The 24914-nt window shown below is 41.8% G+C and overlaps 1 protein-coding gene across 3 annotated transcripts in view; it reads right to left on the minus strand.

Annotated features, from left to right (window-relative positions):
* ARFIP1 (ADP ribosylation factor interacting protein 1) overlaps positions 1–24914 on the minus strand; it is a 155465-nt gene that overhangs the window by 34967 nt on the left and 95584 nt on the right. For all 3 annotated transcript variants that reach the window (XM_068278959.1, XM_068278956.1, XM_068278968.1), the window contains one exon: positions 7869–8026. In XM_068278959.1, coding sequence (XP_068135060.1) covers positions 7869–8026 — 158 coding nt within the window. The remainder of the gene's footprint in view (positions 1–7868; positions 8027–24914) is intronic.

A 24914-nucleotide genomic window follows, 5' to 3' on the forward strand; every position in this document is an offset into this window, starting at 1 on the left:
TACCAGTACGCAGTCAAAATTGTATAGAGCAGTAAGTATGCACAAGAATGCCATGCTACTGGAGGAAAGACGTCCCTGTGGTACACGGCACTGAAAAGGTCTGTGACCACATTAGAGACTACTAAGTGTGGTAGGGTGTCTTTCACTGGTCCGACTGGGATCATTTAGCAAGGCAGCGATACCTTAAAGACAGAGATTCCATATGTCAGTGCCACAGACTACCTACATTACAGACTATGGCAACTTTTAATATTCTCTTAGGAATGGTTAAGCTGTTAACACAGATGCACTTTAGGGGACCAAGGAAACATACCACAGACTAAGTACATTTAATACCTTCTAAACTAAATACTTTCTTGGAGTATATAAAAAAAATATATGTCACATGATCAGGGTTGATTACTAAAGTAATGTTTTGATCAAACGTATATTATTATTATTATTATTCAGTGTTTATATAGCGCCGACATATTACGCAGCGCTGTACAATGTGTGTGTGTATATATATATATATATATCTCTTGTCACTAACTGTCCCTCGAAGGAGCTCACAATCTAATCCCTACCATTGCCATATGTCTATATTATGTAGTGTAAGTACTGTAGTCTAGGGCCAATTGTATGGGGAGCCAATTAACTTATCCGTATGTTTTTGGAATGTGGGAGGAAACCGGAGTGCCCGGAGGAAACCTACGCAGACACGGAGAGAACATACAAACTCTTTGCAGATAGTGCCCTGGCTGGGATTCGAACCAGGGACCCAGCGCTGCAAGGCGAGAGAGCTAACCACTACGCCACCGTGCTGCCCAGTATACCTATATATAATGGTATGATACAGATAATCGTAAAATGGGCAGAAAAAGAAAATCTATAAATAGGCAAGACGTCAAAACCTTCATGAATGCTCATATTTAACAGTATTCTAAAATGAAAGCCCTTAAAGCGCTTTGAGTCCTATGGGAGAAAATGCTATTGTTAAATTACTTTAAAATATTTGATGTGCAAATATAACATTTTGTGTAATTCATGTCACAAGGGGCTGATGTATACCCCATAAGTCAGCTTCAGATCAGACCCCGAGATACAGTAAGTCTTCTCAGTGAGAAGTGTAGCGGCATATAACTCCTGTCTTCCTTCACACTGCTGCAGCTCCAAGATACAAACAAACAAGATCTAATAAGTCCTCAGGAGAGTACTTCTTGGTAACAGGTGCTGCAAGCAGAGGAGAGTAAACATGACACTTCATTCTTACTCCTCCCCAGCTTTCTTGACACCACTTCAGCCATCCTGACATGCAACCCAGCAAGGAAAGAGGAAAGCAAAGTGAGCAGCAGGAGCAGAGCCTAATGATTGCAGGTGTGTGGCAACTGACAGGTGTAATGAAGTGGTTTCCCAGCATTCCTGCGTGTCCCTGGTGGAAAGTACTGATTCCTCTAGGTCCTAGGTTCTCAACGTGCGGTACACGTACCCCAGGGGGTACTTCTGATGGTTCCAGGGGGTACTCGGGCTTGATATAATTAACCGAGAATGCAAATTTAGAGTTTTAGAAAATGATAAATCTTATTTAAACAACACCAAATTAGTATTTTAGTTAATTAAAAGCAATAGTAATTGCTTGGAAATGGTTTAGAACCAATTATCATGTACTACGATTAAATATATATTTGTCAAGGGGTACTTGTAATAATGAATAATATGCTAGGGGGTACTTGGTGAGTACAGGGTTTTAGAAGGGGTACATACCAATAAAATGTTGAGAAACACTGCTCTAGGTCATACCTATCAAATTCTGGTCTGTGGGCCAAATCTGGACCGCAGACTCATCTAAGTTAGCCCTCAAGTGGTTTCCCCACTTTGCATTATGTTTGGCCCACTCTAAACCACCAGGGAAGCTATCCTGGGGGTAGAGCCCTAGATGACCAAGGAAACCATATGAGGGAGTGAGGGATGGAAGCAGTCACCAGGTAACTGTATAGGGGAGGGAGTGGGGTCCACTAAACACCAGGGAACTGTATAGGAGAGGGAAGAGGCTATTAGACACCAGTGGACTTTATAAGGGAGGGAAGTGGTCACTAGACATTGATGATGGCCCGCAACTTGTCCCAGTGTTTAATCTCAGCCCACTTTACACTTGAATTTGACAACCCTGCTCTAGGTCTTTAGCACTGCTTATGCAGCCTTCAGAAGTACTTGCGTCCCTGAGAACTTCCTCGAAGACAAGAACATCTGTACTACCCAAGTGCAAGCCCGGACCCGCACGTACCCAATGAGTGCCAAAGAGCTATTCAACCTAACACAATATTGTCTACTGGGAAAGGCCCAGGTAGGACGAGATGGAGTGATCTATGTTCTACGGTAACCAGAGCCTTCCCTCTACCCAAGTATGCATAAAATCTTAATTTTCTTTTCCACTTCAGATTTAAGTCAGGCCACTGGATTTAAGGTTAACAATAAATTGCTATAAAAACTGATCAGCACTTCATTTATGTACGGAAGCTGCATTAATGGTAATCTGGACATGTGCATATCCAGTTTTCTTTGATCATTTTTTAATCAGGCAATGTGCATTTCTTGTTATGAAGAACCTTGCTGGGATTTTTGTAGCAGCCAAAAGGAACCTACAGGTATAACAGTAAAGGAACCTACAGGTATGCTAAAACACAACAGTTGTTCAGGCATACAAAGGCATCATGGAATGACTCGCATAGATCCACTCACTCTCGAAGTGATGTATTTCAAGCCTTTTTTTTATGGACATTTGGAAGTAATGAGAGCCTACAAATTACTTCTGATTAAAAACATCAATATTATAATTTGCGGTGCTTTTCAACAATCCTTTTGGCACACAACAAACCGGAATGTTCTGATTCGCCATACCTGAACTGGGTAAGGTAGGGAGCATTCTGAAGCTAATGTCATACCAGGTTGAAAAAGAAAAGTTGGCAAAGAGAGCAGAAAACTATCTGTGGGTCAGGCTATGATCCAACTGCCATCAGGGCACTACAAACAACCAAGAGTACCCCTTATCCCCAATCCTGTGCAGTGTCTCCAAAGAACCTGTATAGATGAGATCACTTGGTGAAAGCTGAAGAACTGCAACTTATATTCAGCAATGGTCGCCAAGTTGAGCATTCTATGAACGGTGACAAATTTCTTTATACAGCCTGAATATGTGCAGTAATTTTAAAATAAAACCTGATGAATACCTAGCGGCTCAACAGAAGCTCAGGAAAAAGTGTTTGCAAAATGAGGTAGTTCAGTACTCAGTTACATCCTGTTTACAGAGAAATCTGACAGCAGTCCAATTTAAACATGCCCAGTCTTAACACGTCTATTAAATATTCACACCCAGCACACAGTGCATTGACAGCAGTTAATTACCAGTGAGCAAATGAGTGCGTTTTTTTCCCTAGTCAAGCTATGGTGGATTCTAAAAATGGGACCTGATTCACTCACAGTAAAAGTGATCTTGCAGTGCTGCTGTATGAAGCAACTGCACCATAAGCCCTCTTTATTCTGTAAGAAACAGAACAAATTATACAGTGTGGTAACCTATAACAATGAACCAGTGCTTATTTTCCCAAGTAGTGAAAATTATGCTGCTGAAATACACGGTTACAATGTGGACGCAAGACCTGAAGAACCTCACTGGAGGAATTAACAGCAGACCCTGTGCATGGAACAGCTGCTGCTTTTTTCAGCATCCGACATCCCAATCAAGGTTTCATCAAATTTGTCTGAAAAAGAGTGGGAAAGGCTTTTTGTCAGATCAATGTGTGCAGGTAGAGCACAGGATCAATGTCCCCAAAGCTTAATCCCCACATCAGGCTAGTACAAGGCTAGCAGCACCAGTGGTTAGATTGTAATTCCTTCATAAGCCTGCTGACACACAGCAGTATCCAGGTAAACTATCACTGTCATAAGCCTGACCTACAGCCACCACTAATGACTCAAACCAATAAGAGGACCGTCACCCTCCAAGGGTCAGGACTCAATCCCTTCAGTGACAGTTTGGGACCCCAGCTGTACAGATGTGTCATTATGCAGAGGCTAGCAATCTTGTCTGTTCCTATGGAGGAAAGAGGAGGGAAGGTACACCGCGCATGACAGAGCAGCTTCTGATGGGCAATGTAAGTGGCAGATCATGCGCTTGGGGGTTCCTGAAGATCTGGAGCTTTAGGAGACATCATAGACTCCAGTGCATATGCTAGAGTCTTGTCCAAGACTGTCTAGATCAGCACGCTGGATGAGATTAATTTAGTGTGTGAACGCAAGCTTTGTGATGTGTGGTGGCCTTATGACAACCGATAACTCCAAGGCGACTATAGATCCCTAAACACACTCAATCACCTTTGTTATAAAAGGAATCATCCCCGATGGTTAACAACTAACGGACGATGTCAAAGCATATTTGAAATCAGGAACGGCACCATGATGGACCCCTAATCAGATCGTTAGCAGAAGAGCATTGATGAGGATTTAAAAGCACGTTATTAGCCACACTAATTGTGCAATTATTTAACAGTGTTCAATATGAAAGACCAACAGAGATTATTGTCCAAACCTAATCTGCCAGGACAGATCAGTCTACTTCAGGGATGTTGAGCGCCAGTCCTCACAGTTTTGGCATGGCTCAAATTAATTGATGGGACTGAATCCCAAAGGAAAGGTGTGGTTCATCAAGCAGGACATTTCTCAGTCCATCCTAAACACTGCTATGGATATGGCCTCTTGAGGACTGGATTTCCACACTTGTGGCCAACATGGACGACAATCATTGTCCTTTACCGTTGTTGGGACACTAACAATTCATTGCCAAACTGTTGTTTCCCATTCATTTCAAGAGACAGTGGTTGAGCATGTCTACGGAGCTTAACACAGAAACATCTGTGGCAAATAGTACTAAATGCCCCAGACAAGGTAGTGCTTTCTTTCACAACAGCTAATCAAAGGCTTTATACAGAGATAAAACAAGCTCTAAAAGTGAATGATGGTTTGTTAGATATGGTTTTGTGTATTACAGATAGACATAATGAAAGCATCAGGTTAACAGAATGATTCATAAAATAGACCTGTTCTGTCTTGAAAAGTCTACAGCTACAGAATACATCATCAATTATACACTCCTAATAAAACTCACAAATATGCTATTAAGACAGTTTCTCATCAAGAACAATTGCTAACAACAACATTATACATTGCCAGAGTAATTTCATATGACTTCACCAGAAAAAAAAAACAAATACAAGAATTTTAAAAAATAATTATCTAACAACTGTTTTACTATCTTTTCCAGGTACAGAAAAAAGGTCATGACCATCGACTCTCAATATGACCAAGCATTGAAGTCTGTTGGAGGAGAGTCAGGAGGATGAGCAAGCAGCATGGAGAACAAAAGTAATGGATATATCCTAACAATCCTTTATATTACAAAAGGTGAAACAATGAGGAAAAATAAGCACGGATGGATTTTTCATGGAACACACACTTGCTTAAAGTGAATGTTTACCGGATTAAAAAAGAAAAAGTCAGATAGAGGGAAGGCTCGGTCCTAATGAGCCTTCCCCCTCCTCTCCTGGTGCCCGGTCCCGCGCAGGATCCCCCGTGGCAGTATTCGACCAGTTCGGTCAAATACTGCCACTTCCGCATGCCTTCGGGAGCTTTCGGAAGCCTTCGGGAGCACTCGGGCTCCCGATGACGCGGCCGCTCCATACTACGCATGCGCGAGCGCCCTCTATGACGCACTCGCGCGTACGTAGTATGGAGCGGCCCGTCTTCAGAAGCCCGAGTGCTCCCGAAGACCTCCGAAGTCCCTGCGGCGGCAGACGCGAACGGGGGAGCCAGCGCAGCACCGAGGGCACCGGGAGAGGAGAGGGAAGGCTCATTAGGACCGAGCCTTCCCTCTCCTTAGGTGAGTATCTGACTTTTTCTTTTTTAATCCGGTACCCATTGGCTTTAAAGGTGTTGGTCAATGGCACTGCTGTTCCACAGAAAACTAAACGCCAATGTGTTATTGGAATTATGCCAAACATCTGCACTTTGGTTAATGCTACACTTTTACCGAATGAGCCTGTTACAAGTGAACAAAACCCATAAACAAGGGTGTGTCATTTGGAATGGTTATAAGGCTGGCAAATAGGAAAGGCTTTGCTCAACTGCTGCTAATTATTCAAATAGGGAAAGCCATTGGAGCTGCGGTGCAATCCCTCCGTGGCATCCAAACTTAATTGACGCTCATAACTGTTTTACACACACACACAATATATATATATATATATATATATATATATATATATATATATATATATATATATATATATATATATATATATATATATATATATATATATATATATACACACACATACATATATACACATACACATATATACACATACATATATATACACCTATACACACATATATACACATGCACACACATATACACACATATACACATGCATGCACACACACACACGTGAGAGCTGAGTTCCTACCCACATGCATGAGGTTACCACTATCACCAGTTAATGGTACCAACTTTCTTCGATATAGACTAATAAATGATCTTATCTGCAGAATCATACCTCATGAGCTGAGAATATTATTTATTGGGACCAGGGTGATACATTTGAGTCAATACTTGGCTCTTCCATCATCGTGTGGTATGCAGGGGCCTCTGCGAGCGACAGGTACAGACTACAAAGAGTGGTAAAGTCTGCCGAAAGGATCATCGGTACTCCCCTCCCACCACTCAACCTTCTCTACTCGTCCAGACTACGCTCAAGGGCCGCTAGGATAGCAAGAGACCCCACCCACCCTGGCAACCGCAATTTCAGTCTCCTCCCCTTAGGCCACCGCTACAGGTCCCTTCCCCCCAGAACCACTAGACACAGAAACACCCTCTTTCCACAAGCCATTGACCTCCTCAACGATCCCTCCCAAGCGCACTCCCTAGCTCCAGCGCTCACACCCGGGTAGTAGCCCGCCCATGGTACATCACCTCAACTATTCTAGAGTTATTTAACTACTCTACTGCCCTCTTGTGCTACTATTGTATATCTGTTTACGGTACTGTAGATCTGTATTACTTGTTTTGTGTACTACTCGAGCCTGTCTGTGCCAAAAATAATTCCAGGTGCAAACCCCTGTACTTGGCCATTAAACTTGATTCTGATTCTGACATTCTATACTGACAAACATTCTATGATTTAACATCAATTTATTATTTTAGTAATAGGTTATATTTGAAAATGTTTCAAATGAAAAAAGTAAACCTTAAAAAAAATTAGTAGAATAAGAAGGTGAAAATTACATTACAAATTAATACAGGAAACACAAATAAAGCTGTTACTTAGAATCTACTTTAAAAAAAATGAATAGATCATATACTATCAATGGTATATTTTTCAACTTAATCAGAGCAGATTTCATTGTAAGAATCTGCTGGGTGGATCAACAAATCGGCTGCTTACAATCGACTATGATCATTTTTAACACAATGGAGTAAATTCACAAAACTTCTCATGAATTACTTCTTTGTCTCCTAATTAATAAAAATAACTTTTCAGCACATTTACAAATTAAGTAATCACTCAAACGTAAGTTATTCCCGGTTAACTTCATTTCAATATTACAAACAGGTGAAAAAGCTTTGTGAATCATGCCCAATGTGAGCAAATGCTTACTTTTTTTTTTTTTTTTTTTTTTTTATACATTTCAATTTGATTTATCTGACTGAAATAGAAAATCGTTCATAAAAATTGTAAGGTTAATGAGTAGGTTACGTGAGTGCAGGGAACAGTCATATCTGTAGGTAGCTTAAAAAGTATAAACAAACACAGCGAGTGATTTTAAAAGCAAGTTACCTGGCTGTTTCATACTGCTTCACTGTAATCAGGGTGTCTTCGATTGTCTTGTTCACTAGAGTATTTACACTTGAAATAAAAAAGTTGATGGCCCCAAGTAGTGTTTCTCCATTCTTGGCAAGAAGCTTCTGTGTATCTGCATTGTAGCCAAATTCCTCCTAAAATGTAGTAAGAACAGACACTGAGGTAACTGCACAATACACCATTCCAGTCAGGCTTCATACATACATTTGTAAAGCATTCTATAAAGCAGAACTTAAAAAGGACTCCTGAAGCTGCCATATTTATTTCCTTTTTACCAATATCAGCTGCCTGGCAGCCCTGCTGATCTATTGGCTGCAGTAGTTCTAAATCACAACAGAAATAAGCATGCAGCTTATCTAGTCAGATCTGACAATGTCAAACCCCCAATCTGCTGCATGCTTGTTCAGGGTCTACAGCTAAAAGTATTAGAGGCAGAAGATCAGCAGGATAGCCAGGAAATTGGTATGGTTTAAAGGGGAATAAAACATCCTCCATAACTCTCACTTCAGTTGTCCTTTAAAGCGGACCTAAACTCTTGCACAGCAGACAAGGGAAATACATATACTCGCTGAGAAATTTACTGTGTGTGTTTAGACTTAAGCGTTGTGGATAGTGGAGCACTCCTCCCATATAAAAATCGGATGTGCCACGGAGTCCCGGCTGCACTCCAGGTCAATTTAGTAGTAGAAATCACGAAATCCGGCACCATCCATAAAGTATGCTCTTTTATTGATCAGAATTGCATAACAGCAAAAAGGCAACGTTTCAGGGCAACCGCCCCTTTATCAAGCTATGCTGTCGGTATTCAAACACATAATGCATTAACATCTCTATTTATACCCCAGCTAGGCAATGAGTAGCCAATCCCCCTTTTTTTTTTTTTTTTTTTTTTTTTTTTTTTACAACTCTTTTTTCACCTATCACAGAGTCTCACTGCAAGTGGACCTGATGGGGAACTATCTGCCAAATGCTGCCATAGGGAGATTCAAACCTCAGCACCACCCACCTCACCTACCTCACCAGTGGGGGCGGAGGCAAGCGCATCCCTTCCTTTGCCAGGTCATAGCGGCAGCCATTCCCAGCAGGCCGCCGCTACGGCGGACCTGATGGAGAACTTATCCGCATGACGCACAGAGCGGGGCTAAGCCCCGCCCCCCGCGTCTCCCCAGCAACCACAGACGCTGGCGGCGGAATCCGCCGCCACGCTCTGTGTAGATGTAAACACAGGGATGCGTGCGCATCGGCCACCACCGGAGGGACCTCCTCATACAGCGCTATACAAATACTAACAATCAGAGCCACAAAATATGCATATTATCGTTTCAGGGGGAAGAGAGAGACAGGGGCAAGGAATAGGACAGCCTATAAATGATTTTTTCAATTTTGCTGAATGATGACAGAACCATGCAATAGGACCTATACACTGTATGGAATACATCAAAATAACACATCAGGTTTGCATACAGCATACAGCCACCCGAATGGACTGCAAGTATACTCTATGGTACAAGGCTGGACACAATGGAACAGCAGGGGAAAATGATATAATATAACAAACCTAAATAAATGGTGATAAATCTAATTCCCTATTTAATCCCCGCGGTTCCATTGTGTCCAGTCTTTTAATCCAAACAGCCTCCCTGTATAATAATTTCTTAATTCTATCTCCTCCTCTCCTAAGGGGCCCAACCTGTTCAATGATCATAAATCTCAACTGGCTAACATGATGCTTTGCCAGATCAAAGTGGTAAGCCACTGCCTGGTCAGTCAATGATTCCCTGATCGCATGTTTATGCGACGACAATCGTTTTTTCATTTTTTGTGTAGTTTGTCCCACATAAAGTAATCCGCAAGGACATTTCAAAGCATACACAACGTAACTCGAGTCACATGTGAAACAATCACGGATTTTAAATTTAGTACCTCTGTAGGGGTGTTCAATCTGGTCACCCCTAATGACTGAATTGCAATGGACGCAATTCATACATGGATATGTACCTCTACGATTAGATCTTGACTGTCCCTTAAGGCTACTATCTGCATGCACCAAGTGATCCCTTAGGTTGGGGGCCCTTTTATAGGAGATAAGTGGAGGGTTTCTGAATTGTTGAATATCTGGAAAACTGTCAGAGAGAAGATACCAATGTTTTTTAATTATTCTCGCTATATCTGTACTCTTAGTATTATATTTCGTTATAAATGGTATCCTATCTCTGACATCCCTACGTCGTGTACCAGTCCCACTGCTGCCCTCCATCACTCTAGATCTAGCCCCTTTAACTATATCCTCGGGATAGCCCCTTCGAATGAATTTATTTTGCATCTCATCAATCCTCTGTGTCCTCACCTCACCATCATCAACTATCCTATATACTCTTTGAAATTGTCCCACTGGAACAGATCTCCTAGTCGCCCACGGATGGAAACTCCCGAAATGTAACAGGGAGTTCACATCCGTGGGCTTAGTATAGAGATCCGTGACCAGCCTCCGATCTTTACAGATAACCAGTGTATCCAAATAGCTAACTTGTTCAGTCGAACTATGAATTGTAAGTTTAATCTCAGGGCATTTCTGCATCAACTGATTGACAAATTCTACAAGGGTCGAATGTGGCCCCGCCCACACGCAAAAAACATCATCAATATAGCGAAACCACTGCACTGCATACTTTTGAAATAGCTCACTAGAATAGACAAACATGTCTTCATATACACCCATATAGATGTTTGCGTAGGACGGGGCCACATTCGACCCCATAGCCGTACCTCTAATCTGCATATAGTACTGTTCTTCAAATCTAAAATAATTGCATTTAAGTACTAGCTCAAGTAGACTACAAATGAACTGAATCTGTTGTGCGGATAGATCAGATGCTGTCTCAAGCATGTATCGTACCGCCTCCACACCCCCCTCATGGGGTATGGACGTATATAGACTTTCAACGTCCATGGTTACCAATAACCAACCACTTTCCAAAGGAGGCATATTTCTCAAGATATTTAAAAACATTTGTGTGTCTTTAAGATATGATTTTATATCATTTTCCCCTGCTGTTCCATTGTGTCCAGCCTTGTACCATAGAGTATACTTGCAGTCCATTCGGGTGGCTGTATGCTGTATGCAAACCTGATGTGTTATTTTGATGTATTCCATACAGTGTATAGGTCCTATTGCATGGTTCTGTCATCATTCAGCAAAATTGAAAAAATCATTTATAGGCTGTCCTATTCCTTGCCCCTGTCTCTCTCTTCCCCCTGAAACGATAATATGCATATTTTGTGGCTCTGATTGTTAGTATTTGTATAGCGCTGTATGAGGAGGTCCCTCCGGTGGTGGCCGATGCGCACGCATCCCTGTGTTTACATCTACACAGAGCGTGGCGGCGGATTCCGCCGCCAGCGTCTGTGGTTGCTGGGGAGACGCGGGGGGCGGGGCTTAGCCCCGCTCTGTGCGTCATGCGGATAAGTTCTCCATCAGGTCCGCCGTAGCGGCGGCCTGCTGGGAATGGCTGCCGCTATGACCTGGCAAAGGAAGGGATGCGCTTGCCTCCGCCCCCACTGGTGAGGTAGGTGAGGTGGGTGGTGCTGAGGTTTGAATCTCCCTATGGCAGCATTTGGCAGATAGTTCCCCATCAGGTCCACTTGCAGTGAGACTCTGTGATAGGTGAAAAAAGAGTTGTAAAAAAAAAAAAAAAAAAAAAAGTTAGCTATTTGGATACACTGGTTATCTGTAAAGATCGGAGGCTGGTCACGGATCTCTATACTAAGCCCACGGATGTGAACTCCCTGTTACATTTCGGGAGTTTCCATCCGTGGGCGACTAGGAGATCTGTTCCAGTGGGACAATTTCAAAGAGTATATAGGATAGTTGATGATGGTGAGGTGAGGACACAGAGGATTGATGAGATGCAAAATAAATTCATTCGAAGGGGCTATCCCGAGGATATAGTTAAAGGGGCTAGATCTAGAGTGATGGAGGGCAGCAGTGGGACTGGTACACGACGTAGGGATGTCAGAGATAGGATACCATTTATAACGAAATATAATACTAAGAGTACAGATATAGCGAGAATAATTAAAAAACATTGGTATCTTCTCTCTGACAGTTTTCCAGATATTCAACAATTCAGAAACCCTCCACTTATCTCCTATAAAAGGGCCCCCAACCTAAGGGATCACTTGGTGCATGCAGATAGTAGCCTTAAGGGACAGTCAAGATCTAATCGTAGAGGTACATATCCATGTATGAATTGCGTCCATTGCAATTCAGTCATTAGGGGTGACCAGATTGAACACCCCTACAGAGGTACTAAATTTAAAATCCGTGATTGTTTCACATGTGACTCGAGTTACGTTGTGTATGCTTTGAAATGTCCTTGCGGATTACTTTATGTGGGACAAACTACACAAAAAATGAAAAAACGATTGTCGTCGCATAAACATGCGATCAGGGAATCATTGACTGACCAGGCAGTGGCTTACCACTTTGATCTGGCAAAGCATCATGTTAGCCAGTTGAGATTTATGATCATTGAACAGGTTGGGCCCCTTAGGAGAGGAGGAGATAGAATTAAGAAATTATTATACAGGGAGGCTGTTTGGATTAAAAGACTGGACACAATGGAACCGCGGGGATTAAATAGGGAATTAGATTTATCACCATTTATTTAGGTTTGTTATATTATATCATTTTCCCCTGCTGTTCCATTGTGTCCAGCCTTGTACCATAGAGTATACTTGCAGTCCATTCGGGTGGCTGTATGCTGTATGCAAACCTGATGTGTTATTTTGATGTATTCCATACAGTGTATAGGTCCTATTGCATGGTTCTGTCATCATTCAGCAAAATTGAAAAAATCATTTATAGGCTGTCCTATTCCTTGCCCCTGTCTCTCTCTTCCCCCTGAAACGATAATATGCATATTTTGTGGCTCTGATTGTTAGTATTTGTATAGCGCTGTATGAGGAGGTCCCTCCGGTGGTGGCCGATGCGCACGCATCCCTGTGTTTACATCTACACAGAGCGTGGCGGCGGATTCCGCCGCCAGCGTCTGTGGTTGCTGGGGAGACGCGGGGGGCGGGGCTTAGCCCCGCTCTGTGCGTCATGCGGATAAGTTCTCCATCAGGTCCGCCGTAGCGGCGGCCTGCTGGGAATGGCTGCCGCTATGACCTGGCAAAGGAAGGGATGCGCTTGCCTCCGCCCCCACTGGTGAGGTAGGTGAGGTGGGTGGTGCTGAGGTTTGAATCTCCCTATGGCAGCATTTGGCAGATAGTTCCCCATCAGGTCCACTTGCAGTGAGACTCTGTGATAGGTGAAAAAAGAGTTGTAAAAAAAAAAAAAAAAAAAAAAAAAAAAAAAAGGGGATTGGCTACTCATTGCCTAGCTGGGGTATAAATAGAGATGTTAATGCATTATGTGTTTGAATACCGACAGCATAGCTTGATAAAGGGGCGGTTGCCCTGAAACGTTGCCTTTTTGCTGTTATGCAATTCTGATCAATAAAAGAGCATACTTTATGGATGGTGCCGGATTTCGTGATTTCTACTGTGTGTGTTTAGAGTGACCAGCCTGTCCAATTACCTCTTACACGCAAGTGTAAAGGAGGCTGCCAGCTGTGTCTGAGCTTGTTCTGGGCTAACATGTAAACACTGAAGGATAACCCTTTCTGTGCTCCCAGGAATATCCAGGAAGTAACCACTGCAGATTTAATGTAGGAATTTTATAAGTTGTAACTAATAAATGTTTTCCTATAAAGGATATTATGTTGATGCTTATCTTTTAGAGCAGAGAGGAAGTTCTAAGTTAAGGTCTGCTTTAAAACCCTTAAGGTAAACCCAAGGTGAAAATAAACTGATGAGACAATTAGATTTATCCTCCTCCCTAAAAATGACTTTTTTACATATCTCATGGTTTTATTTTATCATTAAACATTTACAAAGTAGGTTGAATGTTTTTCTGTCCCTAATCAGTGGCAGCCTATTAAGTGTCCCAGAGTTAGAAAAAGGTCAATAGTTCATGTATTTTATCTCCCCCTGCCCTCAGATGTTGTATTCTGCCAGGAAAACTTTTACGGCTGTAATTTGATTATCAGTGATGTTTACTATATTCCCAAGAAGGTACTGACAAGACAGAAGCTGTCACTTCCATGCCTAGAAATTAACTCTTTCAGGCAGCAAAATAAAACAAGTAAAACAGCCTGTACTGTACATATACATTTATCTCATGTCACATATTGCTCTGGATACACTTTAAAGGAAATCCGAGGTGAAGAAAGCATATAAAGCTTAAAGGGACACTATCGATTAACATGTTTTTTTCCAATGAAGATAGGAAATGTTTGGAAAGTGCTGCCAAATATTGGTGTATACATTTCACTGCTTATCTATTTGATTACGGTTATCTAATTCCCTTAATATTTTTCTGACGGCAGACTCAGCCATGGGGGGGGGGGGGGGGGGGGGGGGGGGGGGGGGTCCTTAACTGTGTGTAGTGAGCTGTACCTTTAAAAAAAAATTCCCTGAAATTGCTGAAGTGGGCGAGCTGGTAAAGATACAGAGGCTTGCCTCCTGCAGGGTCTGTGGGAAAAACTCAGCTCTCTCACCATTGTAAAGACTGCATGTGGACAGCTCCATAAGGCATTTCACGGTTGAAAAGTTTTTGACAGTCCCTAAACTTCAGGAGGGCTGCCTGCAGCTTGTGTGAGAGGCTGGCAGGGACAGGAGACACTACAGGCGAGTAGCCTCAGTGTGATGTGGGACTGCAATACAAATACGCTCTCTGCTCTATCTCAGTCTCTCCACTCCTCCTCTCTCCCTCATTCACCCTTGTTTTCCCCTTCCCCTAGTGCTGGCTGGATGTGTCCGTGCTGCCACGAATTGCACCTTTGTGACAAAAATTGTCTTCTGATATGAACATTAAATGTGGAGATATGTTTGCTTTCTATGCTGTGTTGTAAAGTTAGGTGTTAAAAGGCCCAGCACAACTGCAAGGGTTTGTTTGTCTATTCATTGCTGAAGATACTATTTAGATGGCAGTTGGCATTGGTATTGCTTTAGGGCTCATTCACACTATGTGCGGTGAGTCATGACAGACAGCACCACACATAATGCCTGCAATGCAGGTAGCATGAAAGTCTATAGACTTTCATGTTACCATTCACACTACACTTGCGTTCTCGTGTGCTGCGTTGTAACTTAGCCAGGAACATCGTCGCACACGACGTATGCATGGTCATGCATTTTTTTTTATAGAATGGAAGCTGCCGACCTATGCGATTTAGCACATTGCAATGCATGTATGAAATTGCGTTCATGCATGCGTTGCCTAGTCTGAATGAGCCCTTTGTGCCACTTTGAAAGTTTTGTAAAAACTGGGTACTAGCTGATCCTTTTACAGAGGAACAGGTCTGTTGGTGCCAAATTCTTTTGACCATTTTCAAGCCTTGGAACTGATGTACTGATCTATATGACGACAATATACCGTATGTACCCCTTCTACTGGAATTGGTTTGTGAGACTTGACATTTGTTTCTATCCTCTGAATTGATTGAATTGATATGTAGCTTATTTACATATGAATATTATTTAGTATTTATATAGCACCGACATCTTCCGCAGATGCATATATCCCTGCATCATATGGCTATCGCTTGCACTATGTGACACTATGTGGTATATTCCACTAAATTGTCCAAACTAAGTCCATCTCCCGTGCCCCTCTCAGGGAGTTGTTCCAGCGCTGTCCCCCCGTTCAAATTTGCTGCTACCAGAAGCCCTCAGAAACACTTGTGCCCTTGAGTACTTCCAAAGATGGGCAGCTCCGTATACGCCAGCGCACTTTTGTGCATGGACAGTATGGAGCCACCTGTCTTCGGAAGCACTCGGACATACGTGCTTCTGGACCTTTCAGGAATCCCCCCCCCCCCCCCCACCTTAAAAATCCTGCGTTGGCTCCTGATAGCTACATAGACATTATTTGAACGTTGTCATTTTAGAACACTTGGGCATTGATAGTATTCCCTTTAACCTCCCTAGCGGTATCGACGGTTATACATGTCAATACAAAACATGCTGTGAACAGAATTGACGTGAATACACATCTAGGTTATGAAAATTAATTGGATCACTTTTTGCACAGAAATCCTCTGGAAATTGAACGCCAGGGTGGTTAAGTAGACCAGAAAAATTACAAAGACACTTGAAGTACTCTGGGACACCTTTATCGCCCCAGCAAGTTCTTTTCCCCCTAAGGAAATCCCCGTTTTGCCTGCCAGGAAGCAATGCTTTCTGTCAAACATGGGCGGGAACCTTTCACCTGCTTAGAGGAGATGAAAAGTCTCTATCGCCCATCTGCCAGCTGGCTTCATTAGGAATTTGGGAGCCTCCTTTATCAAGCAAAACTCCCAGATGCCTGTCTTTTAAATAGGTAAAGGGAGTTATGTTTGACTCCCAAACCATTTAGTGTAAAAAAATAAAAATAAAAACACACCCTCTGAATGAAAATAAAAACCACTTCTGTCGCCCCCTGCTGGAATCGCCCACTGCACTATACTGTGCAGGGAGCCCTGGCAAAGCACCTTTGAGTCTGCCACTGAGGATCACCATTGGTCCAGGGGGCTGGAAGGGGTGAATGACACTGGAAAGCCAGGACATGGATGGATGGAGGTGCAACAAGACTTCTTAAAGGAATACTATCGATTGAAACGACTTTTTTTTTTTTTAATACTCTATATTAGTGTACACATTACCACTAGTGCTAGGGGCACTTTATTTATTCACCCAAGGTCTCTCTATCACTATCCCTGCTTAAAAATTCATTTCTCACACAGCTCATAGTAGTTTGGGTCACCCTGAGCTGCTGGTTACTCTGTCACACAGCTCACAAATATATTTCACTGTGTCACTCACAGCATGCAGGAGACATGAGGAGAAACAGGCTGATCTGAGGCTGTAATATTGATGGAATTTAACTAGCTATAACAGTAGTCTGTGTTTACACTCAGACTGGCTGCCTGCTTGAGGTGATTCACTCCAGGCTGCATCCACTTTAACAAGCTGCTGAGAGGGGCAGACCACTGTCTACAATTTGCATTATTAGTATCTTTGTCAGTCAAGAGAAACAAAGATAATAAACACACATTGCTAGAATCTTTAAAAGGGAAGGTCCAAAGCAAAAAAAAAAAAAATGAGATTCACTTACCTGGGGCTTCTACCAGCCCCATGCAGCCATCCTGTGCCCCTCGTAGTCACTCACTGCTGCTCCAGTCCCCCGCTGGCAGCTTTCTGACCTCGGAGGTCAGGGCCAAATTGCGTACATTTTTACACATTCCCGCTAGTGCAGGAACATTAACACATACATTTTTACGCGTTAGTGGTGAAACGCGTAAATTTTTGTTCCTGCACTAGCTGGAATGCGTAAAAATGTATGGCAATGTGGCCCTGACCTCCGAGGTCAGAAAGCTGCCAGCGGGGGACTGGAGCAGCAGTGAGTGACTACAAGGGCACAGGATGGCTACATGGGGCTGGTAGAAGCCCCAGGTAAGTGAATCTCATTTTTTTTTTTTGCTTGAACCTTCCCTTTAACCCCTTACCACTATAACAAGATTCTTTCAGCAAGGTGATAATTAAAACTATAAACTGAAGAGTTGATAGCAACTCCCCTGTGCAAAGACATGGTCTAGCCCTCTGGAGCCTCAGTATTACATACATTTTGTATCCAACACTGACGCCAAAACTGACGGAGGATTTTACAGCTGAGAGGAACAGCTGTGTGAGGAATCAAATTGCTCCTAGTACTTGTCCTAATGTGTGCTACAACATACAGCATTTCAAAATAAATGCATACATCGATAGTATTCCTTTAACCCAGAACTTCAGCCAAATTCAAGCACCTCTGTGGTGAATTACAAATATATGCTACAGGAAGTTTAATTTGTTTTACATTGAAAAAAAACAAAAAAATGTTACAGTATATTCGGGATGACCCACTGGCTGGAAGTCCTTCGATTGGGATATTATCAAACGCCGCTACCGCCTCACACCTGATCAAGCCATTGCAACCGAGATTTTCCAGCAGGTTTGATCGACCTTCTTGACAGACTTTAGTCGAAATTCAATTGGGTGGCCATGTTGCGGCACTAATTCTCTTAGATTCGATAACATTATTGAATCAGAATGTCGATCGGGCTGCAATATCCACTATTGTATGGGCACCTCAACTCCCATAGACAGAAGCGTCTATGCCAGATTGGCGTTCTGTAAATGCATAAATTAGCCACAGTGCGAGTGAGGCAGCTAGTAAAAATACATGAGGAACACGCAGACACACACAAAGAGGCAGATATTTTACAATGTGACCCTTTATACATATACAGTGGTGTGAAAAACTATTTGCCCCCTTCCTGATTTCTTATTCTTTTGCATGTTTGTCACACTTAAATGTTTCTGCTCATCAAAAAACGTTAACCATTTGTTAAAGATAACATAATTGAACACAAAACGCAGTTTTAAATGATGGTTTTTATTATTTAGTGAGAAAAAAAAACTCAAAACCTACATGGCCCTTTGTGAAAAAGAAATTGCCCCCTGAACCTAATAACTGGTTGGGCCACCCTTAGCAGCAATAACTGCAATCAAGCGTTTGCGATAACTTGTAACAAGTCTTTTACAGCGCTCTGGAGGAATTTTGGCCCACTCATCTTTGCAGAATTGTTGTAATTCAGCTTTATTTGAGGGTTTTCTAGCATGAACTGCCTTTTTAAGGTCATGCCACAACATCTCAATAGGATTCAGGTCAGGGCTTTGACTAGGCCACTCCAAAGTCTTCATTTTGTTTTTCTTCAGCCATTCAGAGGTGGATTTGCTGGTGTCTTTTGGGTCATTATCCTGCTGCAGCACCCAAGATCGCTTCAGCTTGAGTTGACGAACAGATGGCTGGACATTCTCCTTCAGGATTTTTTGGTAGACAGTAGAATGCATGGTTCCATCTATCACAGCAAGCCTTCCAGGTCCTGAAGCAGCAAAACAACCCCAGACCATCACACTACCACCACCATATTTTACTGTTGGTATGAGGTTCTTTTGCTGAAATGCTGTGTTACTTCTACGACAGATTTAACAGGACACGCACCTTCCAAAAAGTTCAACTTTTGTCTCGGCGGTCCACAAGGTATTTTCCCACAAGTCTTGGCAATCATTGAGATTTTTTTTAGCAAAACTGAGACGAGCCTTAATGTTCTTTTTGCTTAAAAGTGGTTTGCGCCTTGGATATCTGCCATGCAGGCCGTTTTTGCCCAGTCTCTTTCTTATGGTGGAGTTGTAAACACTGACCTTAATTGAGGCAAGTGAGGCCTGCAGTTCTTTAGATGTTGTCCTGGGGTCTTTTGTGGCCTCTCGGATGGGTTTTCTCTGCGCTCTTGGGGTAATTTTGGTCGGCCAGCCACTCCTGGGAAGGTTCATCACTGTTCCATGTTTTTGCCATTTGTGGATAATGGCTCTCACTGTGGTTCGCTGGAGTCCCAAAGCTTTAGAAAAGGCTTTATAACCTTTACCAGACTGATAGATCTCAATTACAGTACTTTTGTTCTCATTTGTTCCTGAATTTCTTTGGATCTTGGCATGATGTCTAGCTTTTGAGGTGCTTTTGGTCTACTTCTCTGTGTCAGATAGCTCCTATTTAAGTGATTTATTGATTGAAACAGGTGTGGCAGTAATCAGGCCAGGGGGTGTCTACAGAAATTGAACTCAGGTGTGATAAACCACAGTTAAGTTATTTTTTAACAAAGGGGGCAATCACTTTTTCACACAGGGCCATGTAGGTTTTGAGTTTTTTTTCCTCACTAAATAATAAAAACCATCATTTAAAACTGCATTTTGTGTTCAATTATGTTATCTTTGACTAATCCTTAACGGTTTTTGATGAGCAGAAACATTTCAGTGTGACAAACATGCAAAAGAATAAGAAATCAGGAAGGGGGCAAATAGTTTTTCACACCACTGTATCTGTCATACCACACACTACTTTACTTAACTGACAGAAACAGGTTTCGTTTTTATTTCTAAAAGGCTGTGTAGCAGAGGAACAAAAACTCTGGTAAAAGAATCTTGGATGCCAGGAAGAGACTAATTTAAACATAATGAAAACAGAAAGTTTCTATTTATTGAACTCATCAGCATGTGTCCAGAAATAGAACATGAAGTAGTCAGATCATTTACATGTGGGGCCATTTGTTTCATAAAAGCTAGATCAGAGACACTGAGGTCATCAGTACAGTGACACACAGAATGTGAACAACAACAAGGGGTGGGCTGGCAGGCCATTATACGCGATCAAAGTACAGCTCAAATGTCATGCAAAACATCTCATGAAGGATAAGCAAAACAACTGACTAGAAAAGATGCAGCTACACGAGTAATCATGACACACAACACCAATGAAAAGCAATCCCTTTCCTAAAGAAAACTGTGAAAAGCTACCACAACACGACATAAACAAGAAGATGCGTATGAAAACTTGGCCAGGACTGTCAGTAAAAGAGCACCTGCCCTCTTACAAGACTGAACAATCCTTGTAAACCCTCTGTTCTACTTTTAAAGATGCACCACTAATCATAATCTGAACAACGTGCTGGTAGATTCTGTGCTCGTCTTCATGTGTGGTGTCATAAGTGTAATAAATATTTGTTGGTTGCTATGGGCGACAACAATACACCTTTGTTCGGCACCATGTCACAGAACCTGTGATAACTTGACATTCGTCAAAGCAGCAGCAATGGAGGTAGAACTGATAGACGTCTTCAATCTTTAAAGAGGAACTGTCACAAAAATCTTAAAATTTAAAACACATACAAATAAGAAGTATGTGTCTTCCTGAGTAAAATGAGCCATAAATTACTTTTCTCCTATGTTGCTGTTACTTACAGTAAGTAGTAGAGATCTGACAGAAGCGAAAGGTTTTGGGCTACTCCATCTCTTCATAGGGGATTCTCAGCATGGCCTTTATTCTTTATAAAGACACTCCCTGAAAAAGATTTATACAACAATGCCGGCCAGCCTCCCTGCTTACCGTACTCTTTGGCAGTTGGACGGAGCAACTGCCATTCACCAAGTGAATTTTGAAAATAAAGAAATTCATGTGAACCCCCATGAGGAGATGGGCTAGTCCAAAACCTGTCGGTTCTGTCACATTTCTAGTACCTACTGTAAGTGACAGAAACATAGGAAACAAGTAATTTATGGCTCATTTTACTCTGGAAGAAACATACTTAGGTAATTGTATATGTTTACATATATTTTAAATTTTAAGATTTTCCTGACAGAGGTCCTTTAAGGAATTTATTCGGCAAAACAGATATACAGGTGTGTGCATCAGTTATCTTTGTTACATGTTCATTACCTCATGGACAGTTAGAGAAGTAGTTGGCACTACATCATGAAAGTGGCTGCAAACATAGGGGGTAGGCAGGATGGCACACACTCCTCTCACTCTGACGCATTAGCGTGCTCTGGCCCTATGACAGTAGCAATCTGAAAGTCAAAAAATGAAGAGGGATCAGCACTGCTATATGCATTTATTTCCAAATGTGAGGCACAGTCCATTAACATGCATGCAGAACAGCTATACAACACAAGAGGACATACCGATGCTGGGAGGTGTGGAAGATGCGGTGGGTGCTGGGCACTGGTCACTTGTGGCCTATGGCCACCAGTGCTCAGCACCCACCGCAACTCCCACACCTCCCAGCACCGGTATGTCCACTTGTGTTGTATAGCTGTTCTGCATGCATGTTAATGGACTGTGCCTCACATTTGGAAATAAATGCACATAGCTGTGCCGATTCCCCATTCTTTTTCGATTCATGGGGGCTGCCATCTTTGTCATGGGGGCAGCCATCTTTTTGGTTGAAAGGAGGTGCCAAGGAGCAGGAGACACAGTTCCAACTATCCTGTGTCCTGATTACCCCTCCCAGCTGCACACGTTAGGCTTCAAGTGTCAAATTCAAAATGTCAACAAAAAATATTGCACCAAAACAGCAGAACCTGAACAACAAACTCAGAAATCCCATCATGCTTTGCACAGCATCAGGGGAAAAAAGCCCGGGCAGTTTCCTTCTGTGCAGCTAAAAATGAGGCTTGTATAAGAGAAACAAAGTTCTGATGCTGTGAAACTGTTAAAGAAACACAAAGCCTTTTCAGTGCTGCTGAGTCGATTTTTAGTCCGGAGTTTCACTTTAACTTTTGCGGTCATGTATAGGTACCATAGTACTATATGGATTGAAACTAACAAGCTGAAGCCAAATGTTTTAACGCACTACATACATTAATATTTGCACTGGCATAGCAAGTGTTTCATTGTTAATTGAATCAGACAATAAAATGTGTTCAATGCAGGTCGATAAATTAATTCACACCAGGCAAGTGGTTTTTCTCTTGGTGCTGAATCGGGCCCCATTTGTCTACATGAGGAGGTAGTTCACAGGATGTAGGTGGTGAGGATTTTAAAACCTTAACTCTAGTAAAAGAAAACAAGGTAGAGAGCATATGTGGATAAGTGTACAGCATCTAGAAAATAGATTTACAAGGGATTTCTGTACAATAAAAGTTCAAGTTTTGCCATGTTCAATTTTGGGTTTAGATGGCTTTATAGATTTATATAGACAAAATCTGCTTTTACTGTCAATTAGGATTTAATGATGTGATTTATTTTATAAGCTATATTTTAATGAGAAAATTAAGAGATTTTGCATGTGGAAAAGTGGAAACTTACCTGACCACAATGGACAACCCAAACATCCTTGCCAACATACAAATACATAGCCACAGATATTTTCCAATATCTGGCACCAGCTCGCAAGTATAACCCTTCTCTAATATCTATGGCCACATTAGGGCAGTTTAAAAGTTTTAGATCGCTTTTAAAGTCAATATACCGGTAGTTTGCATAATCATAGGAGTTTTAATGCACAATGGCAAGTCATTAGATCTTTGTTAATAAAATTCAGCGCTTAATAAAATAAATTGGCAACTCGTAAAAAAGCCTTCAAAACTTGCTCAGCAAGCAGATCAACCAACTTTCATAATTGCTGGAAGGAAAATGACTGAAATCTGGAAAGACATGATTGGACAGGGGAGGTGCCATTTGTTTTCCAATAGGTTTATGTAAGATTGAGGTGGGTTTATTTTAAAGTACAGAACATAAGGAATAACAAACTGTTCTAAAAATTACATAAAGTACAGATCATGGACAGAAAATAGAGTAGGTATGTTAGCTGTCTGTAGCTACAGCTTTCATCAGAACCATTTACAAAACTTCCTGATGATGAAAAACAAGCTATAAAAGACAATTAGCCTAACTAGTAATACTGACAGCTGAAAGATGAGTCCTGAAGAAAATGTATGGATATTTATAAAGCCTAGTTCCTAGCATGTGCTACTGGTAACCTCAGGGGTTCTTCAGATAAGATCACGGGGTACTAATGCTTTATACAGTTCGGTATGTATAAAATGTGGTCCTTTAGACAAGGGGAAAAAGTGTTTCAGTTAATTAAAATCAGAAGGAAATGCTGGGGAATAATTAATGCAAGATTTGGCGGTACTACTTAGGGTTGGTGTTTATTGGGGTTGGTGTGGCTCTGTAAATTTTAATAAGCTATAGGGCTTGATCTACACCAGTGGTTCTGGAAGTAAGCCTGGCTTCAGGGGCAGAAAGAGATAATTTGCATATTAAAGAGACACTGAAGCGAAAAAAAAAATATGATATTATGATTTGTATGTGTAGTACAACTAAGAAATAAAACATTAAGATCAGATACATCAGTCTAATTGTTTCCAGTACAGGAAGAGTTGAGAAAGTCCAGTTATCTCTATGCAAACAAGCCATTAACTCTCCGACTAAGTTAGTCATGGAGAGGGCTGTTATCTGACTTTTATTATCTCAGCTGTTCCTGGACTATTTACTTTTCCTCTGCTAGAGGAGAGGTCATTAGTTCACAGACTGCTCTGAAAGAATCATTTGGAATGCTGAGTGTTGTGTAATCTGCACATATTATAGAATGATGCAATGCTAGAAAAAACACTATATACCTGAAAATAAAAGTATGAGAAAATTTTCTTTGCTGCTAATCTTCTAGTAATTATTCATAGTACACAACCAATTCATTATATCAATTTTTTTTTTTCGCTTCAGTGTCTCTAAGTAGTGAAGCATTGTGGGAGACCGCAGTCGCTCACTAAAAGTTGAGTTATCAGCAATACCTTTCTGTTTTTAGAAGGCAAACTAAACTGAGCGGTACTACTTATAAATGTATATTTGCAAAAGAGGCATAATAGGTACTCGAGATAGTCTTACCTGTAGCAATGGGTACTTGGCGAGCACAGGATTTTATAAGGAGTGCATGCCAAAAATAAGTTGAGAAACAATGTTATAGAGCATATGTTCTTACAATAGCAACAAGACCTTGCATTAATACCGTGTTTCCCTGAAAATAAGACAGGGACCTCAATTCATCAAGCATTACCGCATTCGGTAATGCTGAAAACCGCAGATTTTTCAGAGCATTTAGGAAAGTGTTAATTCATCAAAGGCTGTTTCCACATGGAAAGCTGAAATTACAGAGCAGTGAGGTAAATTACCGACTTGCGCGGTAAATATCTCAACACATGTCAGTAAAGGTAAATTCATCACAATTACAGCATATGGTAAAGCCAAGTAACCTACTCAATAATTCCTGCAAGCACTCCTCTGTCGGAAACAGTGGGGAGTAGCCGAAACTCACACAAGCAGAGAGGGATAAGCTATGACTGACCGGAGCAGAAGCCAATAGAAACAGCCCCTGTCTCCTGCAAATCCCGCAGATCTGACATTGATAGGTTGCAAAGGCTTCTCGGCAGAGTCCAGCTCATCTACCACCCAGGCAGCGAGCAGAGAGAAAAAAAAAAAACGTGGTTTCCCCTGCTTCCCTTCAGACGTTTAACCTTTTAGGTTCCTGTTTGAAGATGCAGAGTAGCTAGTGGGGAAATGACCTA

The sequence above is a fragment of the Hyperolius riggenbachi genome, chromosome 1 (genome assembly GCF_040937935.1).
Source record: "Hyperolius riggenbachi isolate aHypRig1 chromosome 1, aHypRig1.pri, whole genome shotgun sequence".
Classification (NCBI taxonomy): domain Eukaryota; kingdom Metazoa; phylum Chordata; class Amphibia; order Anura; family Hyperoliidae; genus Hyperolius; species Hyperolius riggenbachi.